General features: G+C 42.7%; 1 protein-coding gene across 4 annotated transcripts in view; it reads right to left on the bottom strand.

Annotated features, from left to right (window-relative positions):
- The window catches only part of LOC140209884 (synaptonemal complex protein 3-like), a 189,158-nt gene that overhangs the window by 45,450 nt on the left and 128,089 nt on the right, over nucleotides 1-15,619 (bottom strand). For all 4 annotated transcript variants that reach the window (XM_072278513.1, XM_072278514.1, XM_072278515.1 and 1 more), the window contains exon 5: nucleotides 6,723-6,840. In XM_072278513.1, the coding sequence (XP_072134614.1) occupies nucleotides 6,723-6,840 (118 nt within the window). The remainder of the gene's footprint in view (nucleotides 1-6,722; nucleotides 6,841-15,619) is intronic.

Raw genomic sequence — 15,619 nt, 5'->3', positions numbered from 1 at the left:
AGAGAAAAAAAAACACAGAACAAAACATATAAACAATAGAAGTGAGAACAACAGTAACAACATTCGAAACCAAATTGAATCCTTAGATCCAAATCTCTGGAGCAGCACAGAGTAGGCCCAAAGCTTCGGTATTCAGTTCATCATATTAGCGGGACAAATGGCTGCAAAGTCCACAGACATGAAGCACAGCCGCTGGCGGCAGTCTCACTGCCTCAGCATCGTAGAGACAGAAGCCCCAAGACCAGCTGGGCTAGCGGTTAAAGGTTGTCTGAACCTCGCACTAGGACCCGGCCCCACAATGTGCTCCAGACCTAGATTTCACTGCTGAAGGAGCTATTCCCAACCTCTCCAAATCAGCACAGCACATAGTATATATAAGACCATAAGACAAAGGAGCAGAAGTTGGCCATTTGGCCCATCAAGTCTGCTCCACCATTCTATCATGAGCTGATCCGTTCTCCCATTTAGTCCCACTCCCCCGCCTTCTCACCATAACCTTTCATGCCCTGGCTACTCAGATACCTATCAATCTCTGCCTTAAATACACTCAATGACTTGGCATCCACTGCCGCCCCTGGCAACAAATTCCATAGATTCACCACCCTCTGGCTAAAAAAAATTTCTTCGCATCTCTGTTCTGAATGGGCTCCCTTCAATCCTTAAGTCATGCCCTCTCGTATTAGACTCCCCCCATCATGGGAAAGAACTTTGCCACATCCACTCTGTCCATGCCTTTCAACATTCGAAATGTTTGTATGAGGTCCCCCCTCATTCTTCTAAACTCCAAGGAATGCAGTCCAAGAGTGGACAAACGTTCCTCATATGTTAACCCTCTCATTCCCGGAATCATTCCAGTGAATCTTCTCTGAACCCTCTCCAACGTCAGCACATCCTTTCTTAAATAAGGAGACCAAAACTGCCCACAGTACTCCAAGTGAGGTCTCACCAGCGCCTTACAGAGCCTCAACATCACATCCCTGCTCCTATCCTCTATTCCTCTAGAAATGAATGGCAACATTGCATTCGTCTTCTTCACTAATGACTCAACCTGGAGGTTAACCATAAGGGTAGCCTGCATGAGGACTCCCAGGTCCCGTTGCATTTCACAACTTTGAATTCTCTCCCCATTTAAATAATTGTCTGCCCATTTATTTCTTCTACAAAAGTGCATAACCATGCACTCTCCAACACTGTATTTCATTTGCCACTTCTTTGCCCATTCTCCCAATCTATCCAAGTCTCTCTGCAGACTCTCTGTTTCCTTAGCACTACCGGCCCCTCTACCTATCTTTGTATCATCAGCAAACTTAGCCACAAAGCCATCTATTCCATAATCCAAATCGTTGATGTACAAAGTAAAAAGAAGCAGCTCCAACACGGACCCCTGTGGAACACCAATGGTAACCGGCAGCCAACCAGAATGGGATCCCTTTATTCCCACTCTCTGTTTCCTGCCAATCAGCCAACGCTCTATCCACGTATGTAACATCCCCGTAATTCCATGGGCTCTTATCTTGTTTAGCAGCCTCATGTGCAGCACCTTGTCAAAGGCCTTCTGAAAATCCAAATACACAACATCCACTGCATCTCCCTTGTCTAGCCTACTTGTAATTCCTCAAAAAATTGCAATAGGTTTGTCAGGCAGGATTTTCCTTTAAGGAAACCATGCTGAGTTCTGCCTATCTTGTCATATGCCTCTAGGTACTCCGTAATCTCATCCTTGACAATCGACTCCAACAACTTCCCAACCACCAGTGTCAAGCTAACAGGTCTATAACTTCCTTTTTGCTTCCTTACCCCCTTCTTGAATAGTGGAGTAACATTTGCAATCTTCCAGTCCTACAGAACCATGCCAGAATCTATTGACTTTTGAAAGATCATTGCTAATGCCTCCGCAATCTCCACAGCTACTTCCTTCAGAACACGAGGGTGCATTCCATCTGGTCCGGGAGAATTATCTACCCTTAGACTATTCAGCTTCCTGAGTACTTTCCCTGTCGTAATTGTGACTGTGCACCCTTCCCTGACACACTTCAGTATCCGGTATACTGCTGATGTCTTCCTCAGTGAAGACTGATGCAAAATACTTGTTCAGTTCCTCCACCATCTCCTTATCTCCCATTACAATTTCTCCAGCATCATTTTCTATCGGTCCTATATCTACTCTCACCTGTCTTTTACTCTTTATATTCTTGAAAAAGCTTTTAGTATCCTCTTTGATATTATTTGCTAGCTTCCTTTCATAGTTCATCTTTTCCCTCTTAATGACCTTTTTTTTTTGTTTCCATTTGCAAGCTTCTAAAAACTTCTCAATCCTCTGTCGTCCCACTAATTTTTGCTTCCTTGTATGCCCTCTCCTTTGCTTTAACTTCGGCTTTGACTTCTCGTGTCAGCCACGGTTGCATCCTTTTTCCATTAGAAAATTTCTTCTTCTTTGGAATACATCTGTCTTGCACCTTCCTCACTTCTCGCATAAACTCCAGCCACTGCTGCTCTGCCGTCCTTCCTGCTACTGTCCCTTTCCAGTCAACTTTGGCCAGTTCCTCTTTCATGCCACTGTAATTTCCTTTACTCCACTGAAATACCGACACATCGGATTTCAGCTTCTCATTCTCAAATTTCACAGTGAACGTAATCATGTTATGATCACTGCTTCCTAAGGGTTCCTTCACCTCAATCTCTCTAATCATCTCTGGTTCATTACACAATACCTAATCCAGTACAGCTGATCCTCTAGAGGGCTCAACAACAAGCTGTTCTAAAAAGCCATCTCGTAGACATTCTACAAATTCTCTCTTGAGATCCAGTGCCGACCTGATTTTTCCAATCCACTCGCATGTCCTGACGAAGGGTCTTGGCCTGAAATGTCGACTGTACCTCTTCCTAGAGATGCTACCTGGCCTGCTGCGTTCACCAGCAACTTTGATGTGTGTTGCTTGAATTTCCAGCATCTGCAGAATTCCTCGTGTTTGCGCATTTTAAAATCTCCCACAATTACCATAACTCTGCCCTTCTGACAAGCCTTTTCTATTTCCTGTTGTAATTTGTAGTCCACATCACAGCAGCTGTTAGCAGCTGTATATAATTGCCATCAGGGTCCTTTACCCCTGCGATTTCTTAGCTCAACCCATAAAGATTCTGCACCTTCCGATCTTATGCCACCTCTTTCTAATGATTTAATATCATTTCTTACCAATAAAGCCATGCCACTCCCTCTGCCTACCTGCCTATCCTTCTGATACACCGTGTGTCCTTGGACGTTCAGCTCCCAGAGACAAGCATTTAGATTGTCCAAACAGCAGATTGTACCTTACATTAGGACCCAGGCCTTGAACACACTGCCTATTCATCCGCTTCTGAATAGTCTAAGGGTAGCCATACACGACCTCTTCAATTCGGCTCGGCACTTAGGACAATCCATCCTTGTACCCAGGTTAGTAGGACGGGGATTGCAACTGCTCTGTCCCATATTCTCCCCTCCCAATCATTCATTCCAATCATCACAGCTGCAGTTCCAAGTGCATCGATTTTTCAGCAAGGCACATCTTGTGAATTTGCTTTGCCTTCGCTCGCTTCTTCATTGTTTGCAGTGATAGTTTACCACAATTTAATTAAAAAGTGTCATTAATAATGGTTTTAATCAAATTCCTTTGCTTTCAAACTACCAGTAAATTGTCATATATCTTCGTTAGCGCCATCTTAAACCAAAAGATTTTAACTTTCCATATATTGCCTGTGGTTCCCATACTGTAAAAATACTAGATGGGATAGAGTTTGACAAATGTGTTCAGGAAAGTTCCAAAATCAGTACATAGAAATGCCTACAAGAGACTGTGCGATACTTGATCTGCTAATAGGGAATGAGACAGAGCAGGTGACAGAAGTTTTTATAGGGGAACACTTTGTATCTAGTGATCATAATGCCATTTGTTTCAAAGTAAGACGGCAGCGCGTGCGAATGCAGTGGCCTCTTGGGGACCAACCAAAGTTGCTTTTTCCTTTGTAAAATTTGTTTTTTTTACGATCCAAATGCTAGCAGAACAGCAACACTGAATGCACAACACGTCGAATCTTGAAGTGATGGACTACATCAGCAGAAGACCACGAACATACACTCACCTAATAAAGTGGCCTTTGAGTGTATAGTACTGTACAAAAGTGTTAGGCACATGTAAAAAAATTCTGTAAAGCAAAGATGTTTTCAAAATAATGAAACATTTCTAAATATCAAGAAATTACCATACAGAGCAGTAAACAGTAAAAAACTAAATTAAATCACATATTTGTTGTGACCACCCTTTGCCTTTAAAACTGCATCAGTACACTATCATGCAGTTTTATAAGAAAACTGGCTGGTAGGATGTTTCGAGAATCTTAGAGAACTTGCGACATTCTTCTGCAACTTTGGCTGCCTCGTTTCCTTCTGTCTCTCCAAGTAAATCCAGACAACCTCAACGATATTGAGATCAGAACTCTGAGGAGACCATACCATCTGAAACCATATAAAAAATCTAGGGTGCCTAAGACTTTTGTAATTTACTGATTATTTGTAGGGCTAAAGGGAAAAACCATGGGATGAATTGCTGGTCTGTTCTACAAACAGTGTGTACAGACTTCATGGGCCGAATAGCCCCCTTTGCTGTCATGGATTCCAGTACTTTCAGTTTGGGGAAATGTGCTATTTGCCATTTTCAAACCACAAAACTTGTCCATGTGAAATGTGGGTAAGAAAAGGGATTACTGACAACAAAGCAACTCGCACACGTGAGGAGTAATGATCTTTTAAGAACCATTAGATTATTGAATGATTCCAGACGGATGGAAAATTGCAAATGTCACTCCATGTTTTAAGAAAGGATGGAGGCAGAAGAAAGGAAATTATAGGCCAACACGAGGAATTCTGTAGATGCTGGAAATTCAAGCAACATACATCAAAGTTGCTGGTGAATGCAGCAGGCCAGGCAACATCTCTAGGAAGAGGTACAGCCGACTTTCGGGCCGAGACCCACCTCCTCCTCGTACCCCATCCGTTATTTATTTATATACACACATTCTTTCTCTCTCTCTCCTTTTTCTCCCTCTGTCCCTCTGACTACACCCCTTGCCCATCCACTGGGTTTTCCCCCCCTCCCCCTTTTCCTTCTCCCTGGGCTTCCTGTCCCATGATCCTCTCATATCCCTTTTGCCAATCAACTGTCCAGCTCTTGGCTCCATCTCTTACCCTCCTCCCATCATTTTGGATCTCCCCCTCCCCCTCCCACTTTCAAATCTCTTACTAGCTCTTCCTTCACTTAGTCCTGACGAAGGGTCTCGGCCCGAAACGTCGACTGTACCTCTTCTTAGAAATTATAGGCCAGTTAGCCTGACTTCAGTGACTGGGGAGATATTGGAGTCCATTATTAACTATGAGGTTTCGGAGTACTGGAGGCGTACAATAAAGTAGACAAAGGTCACGCTGGTTCCCTTAAGGGAGAATCTTGCCTGACAAATCTGTTCAAGTTCTTTGTTGAAATAACAGAAAAGATTTTCGAAGGACAGTCAGTGGATGTTTATTTTGATTTCCAGTTCTTTGACAAGGTGCCACACATAAGCTTCCTTAACAAGATAAGAGCCCATGGTATTACAGGAAAGATACTAGCATGGATAGAAGATTGGCTGATTGGCAGGAGGCAAAGAGTGGGAATAAAGGGGGCCTAATCTGGTTGGCTAATGCCCCACCTCCCCCTCGTACTCCATCCGTTATTTATATACACATATTCTTTCTCTCACTCTCCTTTTTCTCCCTCTGTCCCTCTGACTATACCCCTTGCCCATCCTCTGGGCTTTCTCCCCCCCCCCCCCTTTCCTTCTCCCTGGGCCTCCTGTCCCATGATCCTCTCATATCCCTTTTGCCAATCACCTGTCCAGCTCTTGGCTCCATCCCTCCCCCTCTGTCTTCTCCTATCATTTTGGATCTCCCCCTCCCCCTCCCACTTTCAAATCTCTTACTAGCTCTTCCTTCAGTTAGTCCTGACGAAGGGTCTTGGCCTGAAACGTCAGCTGTACCTCTTCCTAGAGATGCTGCCTGGCCTGCTGCGTTCACCAGCAACTTTGATGTGTGTTGCTTGAATTTCCAGCATCTGCAGAATTCCTCGTGGATGAAGAAGTAGAAGGGTGGGTTAGTCAGTTTGCTGATGACACAAAGGTTGGGTGTGTTGTGGATAGTCTGGAGGGTTGTCAGAGGTTACAGCGGGACATCGATAGGATGCAGAACTAGACTGAGAAGTGGCAGATGGACTTAACCCAGATAAGTGTGAAGTGGTTCATTTTGGTAGGTCAAATTTGAAGACAGAATATAATATTAATGGTAATACTACTGGCAGTGTTGAGGATCAGCGAGATCTTGGGGTCCATGTCCATAGGACACTCAAATCTGCTGCGCAGGTTGACAGTGTTGTCAGGAAGGCGTATGGTGTGTTGGCATTCATCAACTATGGAACTGAGTTCAAGAGCTGTGAGGTAATGTTACAGCTATACGAGACCTTGGTCAGACTGCGTTCCACCAGAATTTTGTGTATTTCCAGACCCTACTGCAGCATTTCTTGCTTTTGTAGCTTGACTAAGGACTTGAAGCCATGTTTCTGGCATTTTCTGTTTTTGTTCCAGATGTGCAAAAACTACATTTTTTAAAAAAATTTCACTTTGCTTTTACATTTGTCTGAAATACTTTTTCTCTGTACTACCTTTCTTCTTGTTGCACTTTCCAAACTTGCTCTATCTTTTGGTTGCTGGTCTTTAATGAGGATTTTGTGTACACCTCCAGTCGTTTCTTCTTAGCCAAGATAGCCTTATTAATATCAGCTGCAAAGGAATTAAAAAGCAATGAGAGGCTGGTAACATTGACCTGCTTCAGCCATTCAGTAACAACCCCACAAACTCTATCTGAAATGTATATCAACTCTCTGCCACTTACTGATAACATTATTTCTGAAATTCTGCAGTACCATCATTCTGAAATATCATCATTCCAAATAAACTGATTCCTAAACTCCGGAACCTTGGCCTTAGCACTCAGATCTGCAGCTGGATCTCCAACTTCCTCACAGACAGGACCCAGGCTGTAAAAATAGGGGACAAGCTCTCCTCTACAATCACTCTGAGCACCAGTGCCCCACAAGGCTGTGTACTCAGCCCCCTGCTTAACTCATTGTACATCCATGATTGTGTAGCCAAGTCTCCATCGAACTCAATATATAAGTTTGCTGATAACACCACAATTGTAGGCCATATCTCGGAAAATGATGAGTTTGAGTACAGAAAGGAAATTAAGAACCTGGTGGCATGGTGCGAAGACAATAACCTCTCCCTCAACGTCAGCAAGACAAAAGAATTGGTTGTTCATTTCAGAAGGAGTAGTGGGCCACACGACCCCATTTACATTGGTGGTGCGCAAATGGAACAGGTCAAAAGCTTTAAGTTCCTTGGGGTCAATATCACAACTGACCTGACTTGATCAAACCAAGCAGAGTCCAATGCCAAGAAGGCCCACTAGCGCCTTTACTTCCTGAGAAAGCTAAAGAAATTTGGCCTGTCCCCTAAAACCCTCACTAATTTTTATAGATGCACCGTAGAAATCATTCTTCTGGGGTGCATCACAACCTGGTATGGAAGTTGTCCTGTCCAAGACCGGAAGAAGCTGCAGAAAATCGTGAACACAGCCCAGCACATCACACAAACCAATCTTCCGTCCTTGGACTCACTTTACACCGCATGCTGTCGGTGCAGTGCTGCCAGGATAATCAAGGACACAACCCACCCAGCCAACACACTTTTCGTCCTTCTTCCCTCTGGGAGAAGGCTCAGGAGCTTGAAGACTCGTACGGCCAGATTTGAGAACAGCTTCTTTCCAACTGTGATAAGACTGCTGAACAGATCCTGACCCGGATCTGCACCGTACCCTCCAAATATCTGGACCTGCCTCTCGGTTTTTTTCCCCTTTTCTATTTTCTATTTATGATTTATAATTTAAATTTTTAATATTTACTATCGATTTGTACTCCAGGGAGCACAAAGCGCAGAATCAAATATCGCTGTGATGATTATATGCTCTAGTATCAATTGTTTGGCGACAATAAAGTAACATGCAGGTTAGCTGATGTTGTATTAATTCTAGTTGATAGAGATTAGAGATAGAGACTTCAAAATATAAAAAAATGTAAATAGGCTATCTACAGCAGCCTCCTTTTGTCAATACAGTGGATTCTGGTTAATTGGGACACATCAGGACCAGTACATTTTGCTGAGTTAGCCAAAGTTGCATGGAAATAATTAAGGTATAAAAAAAAGACAAACTGTGTGACAAATTAGAACACTACAGTACTATGAAACTATGTATTAATTTCTCATACTTTTCAACAGAGAAATTCATCCAATGCACATAATAATCAAGACCAGTGCAGACAACTAGGCAGATAATGGACTGCCTTAATACAATTTTCGATGCTTGCTATCTCCAAATCTTCATTTTCATTATAAAATTCAAGATGATTGTAGTTACCTTCAAATTCTTGGTAGTTCCTAACTTGTTGAAGGACTGAAATAGTTTCTTTTTCATTCCCAGCCATTTCCGGCATCTCCAAGCAATGAAACCACAGTGAGCAAACTAGTTTAAAATTGTCTTAGTGTTCAGTAATCGCTAACTGTCAGTGACAAAAATCAATACAAACACGCAGCTGCCGCTATTTAAAAGTCGATCACTCTAAGCATGGTGTCAGGAGAGGGAAGGAAAATGCCCGGATAGTGGAGAGCACCCTGTGGATGCCCCCCTCAGCAACAAGTATCTCGTTTTGGATGCTGTTGAGGGGGATGACCTGACAGGGGACAGCCAGATGACCTGACAGGGGACAGCCACAGTGACCAGGTCTCTGGCACTGAGCCTGGCGCTGTTGTGAAGAAGGGAGAAGAGGAATGCGGTAGTCATAGGGGATTCCATAGTCAGGGGAAGAGACAGGGGATTCTGTGAGCCTGACAGAGATACCTGCATGGTATATTGCCTCCCAGGTGCCAGGGTACAGGATGGCTCGGATCGGGTCCAGAATATTCTGAAGGGAGACAGCGAGCAGCCAGCTGTCTTGGTACATGTTGGTACCAATGTCGTAGATAGGAAAAGGGAGGAGATCCTGAAGAGTGATTTCCGGGAGTTAGGAAGGAAGCTGAGAAGCAGGACCTCCAGGGTAGTAATCTCAGGATTGCTACCTGTGCCATGTGCTAGTGAGGGCAAGAATAGTAGGTATCAGGCAGATGAATGCGTGGCTGAGAGACTGGTGCAGGGGGCAGGGCTTCAGATGCTTGGATCATTGGGATCTCTTCTGGGGGAAGTATGACCTGTTCAAAAAGGACTGGTTACACCTGAACCCAAAGGGGACCAATGTCCTGGCGGGAAGCTTTAACAGAGCTGTTAGGGAGGGTTTAAACTAATTTGGCAGGGGGATGGGAACCAGAATGATAGAGCGGAGGAGGGGGAAAACAGAAATAAATCTAAGATAGTGAGCAGTAAAGATGTCAGGAAGGACAGGCAGGTGATGGGGCAAATTTACAGCCATTGGGATAAGATGCAATGCAATAAAGTTGCATTGCAATCAAAGCAAGAAGTACCAAATACTGGACTTAAGGTGTTATACTTAAATGCACGCAGCATAAGGAATAAGGTGATGATTGTATCGTACAGCTACAGATTGGCATCACTGAGACGTGGCTAAAGGATGCATGTCTCTGGGAGCTGACCATCCAAGGATACACAGGCAGCTAGGCAGAGGGGGTGGCATGGCTTTATTGGTAAGAAATTACATTAAATCATTAGCAAGAGGTGACATGGGATTGGAAGGTGCAGAATCGTTATGGGTTGAGCTAAGAAATCACAGGGATAAAAGGACCCTGATGGCAGTTATATACAGGCCTCCTAACAGCTGCTGTGATGTGGACTACAAATTACAACAGGAAATAGAAAAGGCTTGTCAGAAGGGCAGTGTTATGATAATTGTGGGATTTTTAACATGTGAGTGGATTGGGAAAATCAGGTCGGCACTGGATCTCAAGAGAGAGAATTTGTAGAATGTCTGCGAGATGGCTTTTTAGAACAGCTTGTTGTTGAGCCCACTATGGGATCGGCTTTACTGGATTGGGTATTGTGTAATGAACCAGAGGTGATTAGAGAGATTGAGGTGAAGGAACCCTTAGGAGACAGTGATCATAATTATTTGCTAGCTTCCTTTCATCGTTCATCTTTTCCCTCTTAATGACCTTCTTAGTTTCCTTTTGTAAGCTTTTAAAAACTTCCCAATCCTCTGTCTTCCCACTAATTTTTGCTTCCTTGTATGCTCTCTCCTTTGTTTTAACTTTTGCTTTGACTTCTCTTGTCAGCCACAGTTGCATCCTTTTTCCATTAGAAAATTTCTTCTTTTTTGGAATATATCTGTCTTGCACCTACTAGAGATGACACATAATCCAATGATAACAATCAATCTGTAAAACAGCCAGATTCAAGTAGTGTGACACCTACAAAAAACTAAGAAACACAAACAAAATGCTGGAGGAACTCAGCAAGTCAGGCAGCATCTATGGAAATGAATAAAGTTGATGTTTCAGGCTGAGACCATTCTTCAGGACTGCGCAGGAAGGGGGAAGATGCCAGAATAAAAAAGGTGGGAGGAGGGTAAAGAGGCTAGCTGGAAAGTGATAGGTGAAGCCAGCTGGAGAAGAAAGAATCTGATAGGAGGGAAGAGTGGCCCATAGGAGAAAGGAAAGGAGGAGGGGACCCTGAGAGACGTAATAGGCAGGTGAAAAGAAGTAAAAGGTCAAAGTGGGGAATGGGGTGGGGGAGAAGAAATTTGTTTACCAGAAAGACAAAATTGCTATTCACGCCATCAGTTTGAAGGGTACCCAGACAGAATATAAGATGTTGAGGTGTGTACTATCTGATGACCTAATTGGAGAAGATGAGCAATACACTCAGTGAATACTTTATTAGGTATATCTGTACACCTGCTTATTAATACAAATCAGCCAATCATGTGACAGCAACTCAATGCATAAAAGTATGCAGACATGGTCAAGAGGTTCAGTTATTGTTCAGACCAAACATCAGAATGGGGAAGAAATGTAATCTGAGTGACTTTGATCACGGAATGATTGTTAGTGCCAGACAGGGTGGTTTGAGTATCTCAAAAAATGCTGATCTCCTGGACTTTTCACACACGTCTCTCAAACTTACAGAGAATGATACCGAAAACAAAAAATCATCCACTGAATGGCGGATTCTATGGGTGAAAACGCTTTGTTAATAGAGGGCAGAGGAGAGGGCCAGACTGGTTCAATCTGAGAGGAAGGTGATATTAACTCAAATAACCACAATTAACACCATTGGTGTGCAAAAGAACATCTCTGTACACACAACACTTTTAACCTTGAAGTGAAGCAGAAAACCACAAACATACACTCAGTGGCTATCTTACTAGGTGCAAGTACAGAATAAAGTGGCTACTAAGTCTACGTGCAGTTAATCATCTCTGGCCTTTGAAGATGGTGATGAAGAAGCCAAACTAACTGAGCAGTGCTCATAAATTCAAATCAACCCTCGCAAATTGGGATAATTGGAGTTAATGGCAATGGGACCAAAAACAATACTCACCAGCATTTCTTATCAATGACACACATTTAATAGTTTCATATTGAATGTCAAGGCTGAAGCATTGCATTGGAGAACATCGCAGTTGTTTGTAAGTGTTGACAGGATAGAGAACATTGCATTTGTTAGATTAATTTACTTGAAGAATATTGATAGGTAACCTTTACCAATCAATCAAAATGCATCTGCTTTGGTACACTAGGTGGTCATTTTCATTGCAAAGTCATGCTGTTTGGTACAAAACATGCATTGAAATCTTTCAGAGACTGACCAGTAACATGATTCCTGGGATAATTGTGGAATTCGCTGACCTTTTAGTGTACAGCAATATTTAGAGTGACCATCTCAAATAACTGAAAGCTTTGCTTGTCAGGCTTATCTAAGCCAAAACAGAAAGTCTGCTAAGTTCATATATCAGAATCAGACTTATTATCACTGACATACGGTATATCATAAAATTTGTTGCTTTGTGGCCGCAGTAGAGTGCAATACATAAAAATGACTGCAAGTTACAGTAAGATATAAAAAATAAATCAGTAGTGCAAAAAGACAGCAAAAAGTGATGTACTGTTTGAAGATTTGTGGTCTGTCCAGAAATCTGATGGCAAAGGGGAATAAGCTGTTCCTAATCTTGGACATGAAATTGATCGCAATCAAGTGCTACCGTAACAAGTTATGGCTTAAGTGACACTAGACTTTCTTGCAACTGGAAAAAAAATGATGAGACTTCTTCATGTAACTGGATTGTACAGTGAGTTTGTTTCACACTTCTCTACAGTAATAGTCCCAATAACATGCGTGGAAGAGAAAAACTTGAAGTTTGTCAGGTCGGAATCATGCATGCCATTTGAGAATTGACCATTTTGATAAATAAACTAGAACTAAAGTAAGTAGAGGCCACTCCAAAGTGCTGATATGGGAAAGGCCAGTCAGTTACTTCTCAGTGAAGCTCAATCAGCAGTCAAGCATTATGAAAGAGTTTGACATTTTGATTTATCCCTTCAAGACCGTTAGACATTGGAGCAGAATTAGGAGATATGGCCCGCTGAGTCTGTTCTGCCATTCCATCATAGTTGATTTATTTTCCCTCTCAACACCACTCTCCTGCCTTCTCATAACCTTTTGCACTCTTACTAAGCAAGAGCTTATCAACCTCTGCTGTAAACGATACCTAATGACTTGGCTTCCACAGCCATCTGTGGCAATGAATTCCACAGATTCACCACCCTTTAACTAAAGAAATTCCTCCTCATCTGTTCTGAAGTAACATCCTTCTATTCTGAGGCTGTGCTCCCTGGTCCTGGACTCCTGCACTATAGGAAACATCCTCTCCATGCCCATTACATCTCGACCTTTCAATATTCAATAGGTTTCAATGAGTTCTGCTTCACTCTTCTAAACTCCAGCGAGTACAGGTCCAAAACTATCAATGCTCTTCATATGTTAAACCTTTTCATTCCAGGACCATTCTCATGAAACTCTTCTGAACCCACATCCTTTCTTAAAGGTCAAAAAACTGCTCACAATACTCCCAAGTCTGACCAATGCTTTATAAAGCCTCAGCATTACATCTTTGTTTTATATTCTAGTCCTCTCAAAATAAATGTGAACATTGCATTGCCTTCCTTAACATCTTGACCTGTATGCTACAGGTCATGGTTATGTTAACTTGCTTAAGTTCTTGAAAAGGTTCAGAACCAAGAACTAAAGGCTGTTTTGGAGTCTGTCGTTGCAATTCTTTACCCAATAGGGGAGGCACAGTGGCACAGCAATCAACAAAATGCTATTACAGCGCCAGTGACCCGAGTTCAATTCCCATTGCTGTCTGTAAGGGGTTTGTACATTTTCCCCATGTCTGCATGATTTTCCTCCCACACTCCAAAGACGTATGGGTTAGTAGGTTAATTAGTCACATGGGTGTAATTGGGTAGCGCAGGCTCATGGGGCTGAAGGTGTCTGTTACTGTGCTGTACCTTTACATCTAAAGCTTAAATCTAGAGATCGTGTATGTGGAAGAGAACCTGAATATCGATGTTCTGAAAATGGTGACAGTATAATATAAAGAAACTCACAGACACTAGAAGCCCACTGTATGAAAAAAATCTGTTGTAAAGAACTTTACAACAGTAACACTTCTATTTTTCAAAAGCGGGGTTTGTGAACAGGATATGATGTTACCTCATGCTAAGATCACTCAGTTGTCTGGATGTGATCCTTGCTGTTCATGACTGGAAAGGGACTGATACTACAACCAGGAACATGATGCACCTTGTGCAAACTCTGAATGGAGAAGCCAATACAATCTTCATCCAGCAGGTGATATGATAGCAGGAAAGAACACAAGTAAAGAATCAACAATAGCTCAACAGACCACTCATGCCTGCTCTGCCATTCAATAGTTCCTTTCCCATATGTCTTAGAACCATAAGACATAAGAACAGATATTAGGCCATTTGGCCCATAGAGTCTGCTCTGCCATTCAATCATGGCTCCCTCCTCAGCCCCACTCATTTGCTATCTTCTTGTCCCCCATTATTGTTTCTCTAGTCTCATTTTCTAGCAGTCCTATATCCACTCTCATCCCTCTTTTTTTTTTACATACTTGAAAAAGCTTTTACTATCCACTTTGATATTGTTTGACAGATCGCTTTATATTTCTTTTCCCTCCTAATGATTCTTTTAGTTACTCCCCGTAGATTTTTAAAAGCTTCTCAATCCTCTATCTTCCCGCTAATTTTTGCTTTGTTGTAGGCACTCTTTTGCTTTTACATTAGCTTTGACTTCCCTTGTCAGCCACAGTTGTACTGCTTTGCCATTTGAGTATTTCTTTGTTTTTGGAATACATCTATCCTGCACCTTCCTCATTTTTTCCAGAAACTCACGCCATTGCTGCCCTACTGTCATCCCTGCCAGCATCTCCTTCCAATTTACTTTGGCCAACCCCTCTCGCATCCCACTGTAATTTCCTTTACTCCACTGAAATACTGCTACTTTAGACTTTACTTTCTCCCTATCAAATTTCAAGTCGAACTCAATCATATTGTGATCACTGCCTCCGAAGGGTTCTTTTAACTTAAGCTCCCTAATCACCTCCAGTTCATTACACCCAGTGCAGTACAGCTGATCCCCTAGTAGGCTCAACAACAAACTACTCTAAAAAGCTATCTCATAGGCATTCAACAAACTCACTTTCTTGAGATCCATTACCAACATGATTTTCCAAATTGACCTGCATGTTGAAATCTCCCATGACTGTCATAACATTGCCCTTTTGACTCGTCTTTTTCCTGTTGTACTCTGTGGTCCACATCCAGCTGTTGGGAGGCCTGCCATCACAGTCCTTTTACATTTGCAGTTTCTTAACATAACCCACAAGGATTCAACATCTTCCGATCCTAGTTGCATCTTTCTAATGATTTGTTGCCATTCTTTACCAGCAGAGCTACACCACCCCCTCTGCCTACTTTCCTATTCCTCCAATAGAACGTGTAACCTTGGACAGCCAGCTCCCAACTACAACCATCCTTTAGCCATGATTCAGTAACGGCAACAAGATCAGCCACCTTATTTTTATACTCCGTGCATTGAGGATCTGCTACCCTTTTTGATTCTGCAACCCTAATGCACTGATAGTTACCCTGCTGCCTGCAATTTTGTCCTATCATCTGCCTGCCCTTCCTGACAGTCTGATAGCTCGCTATCTTGGCTTTTCTACCATCCGTCCTGAGTCCCTTCACTCCAGTTCCACCCATCCTTGCCAAATTAGTTTAAACCTTCCCCCACAGTTCTAACAAACCTACACATGAAAATATTGGTTCCCCTTCGGTTCAGGTGCAACTTGTCACTTTTGAATGGGTTATACCTCCCCCAGAAGAGATCCCAATGATCCAAGAACCTGAAGCCCTGCCCCCTGCACCAGCTTCTCAGTCACGCGTTAATCTGCCAAATCATCCTGTT

Source organism: Mobula birostris, chromosome 14 (assembly GCF_030028105.1).
Source record: "Mobula birostris isolate sMobBir1 chromosome 14, sMobBir1.hap1, whole genome shotgun sequence".
NCBI classification, from domain to species: domain Eukaryota; kingdom Metazoa; phylum Chordata; class Chondrichthyes; order Myliobatiformes; family Myliobatidae; genus Mobula; species Mobula birostris.
The sequence above is the reverse complement of the archived record's forward strand: the minus strand, read 5'-3'. Positions and strand labels throughout refer to the sequence as shown.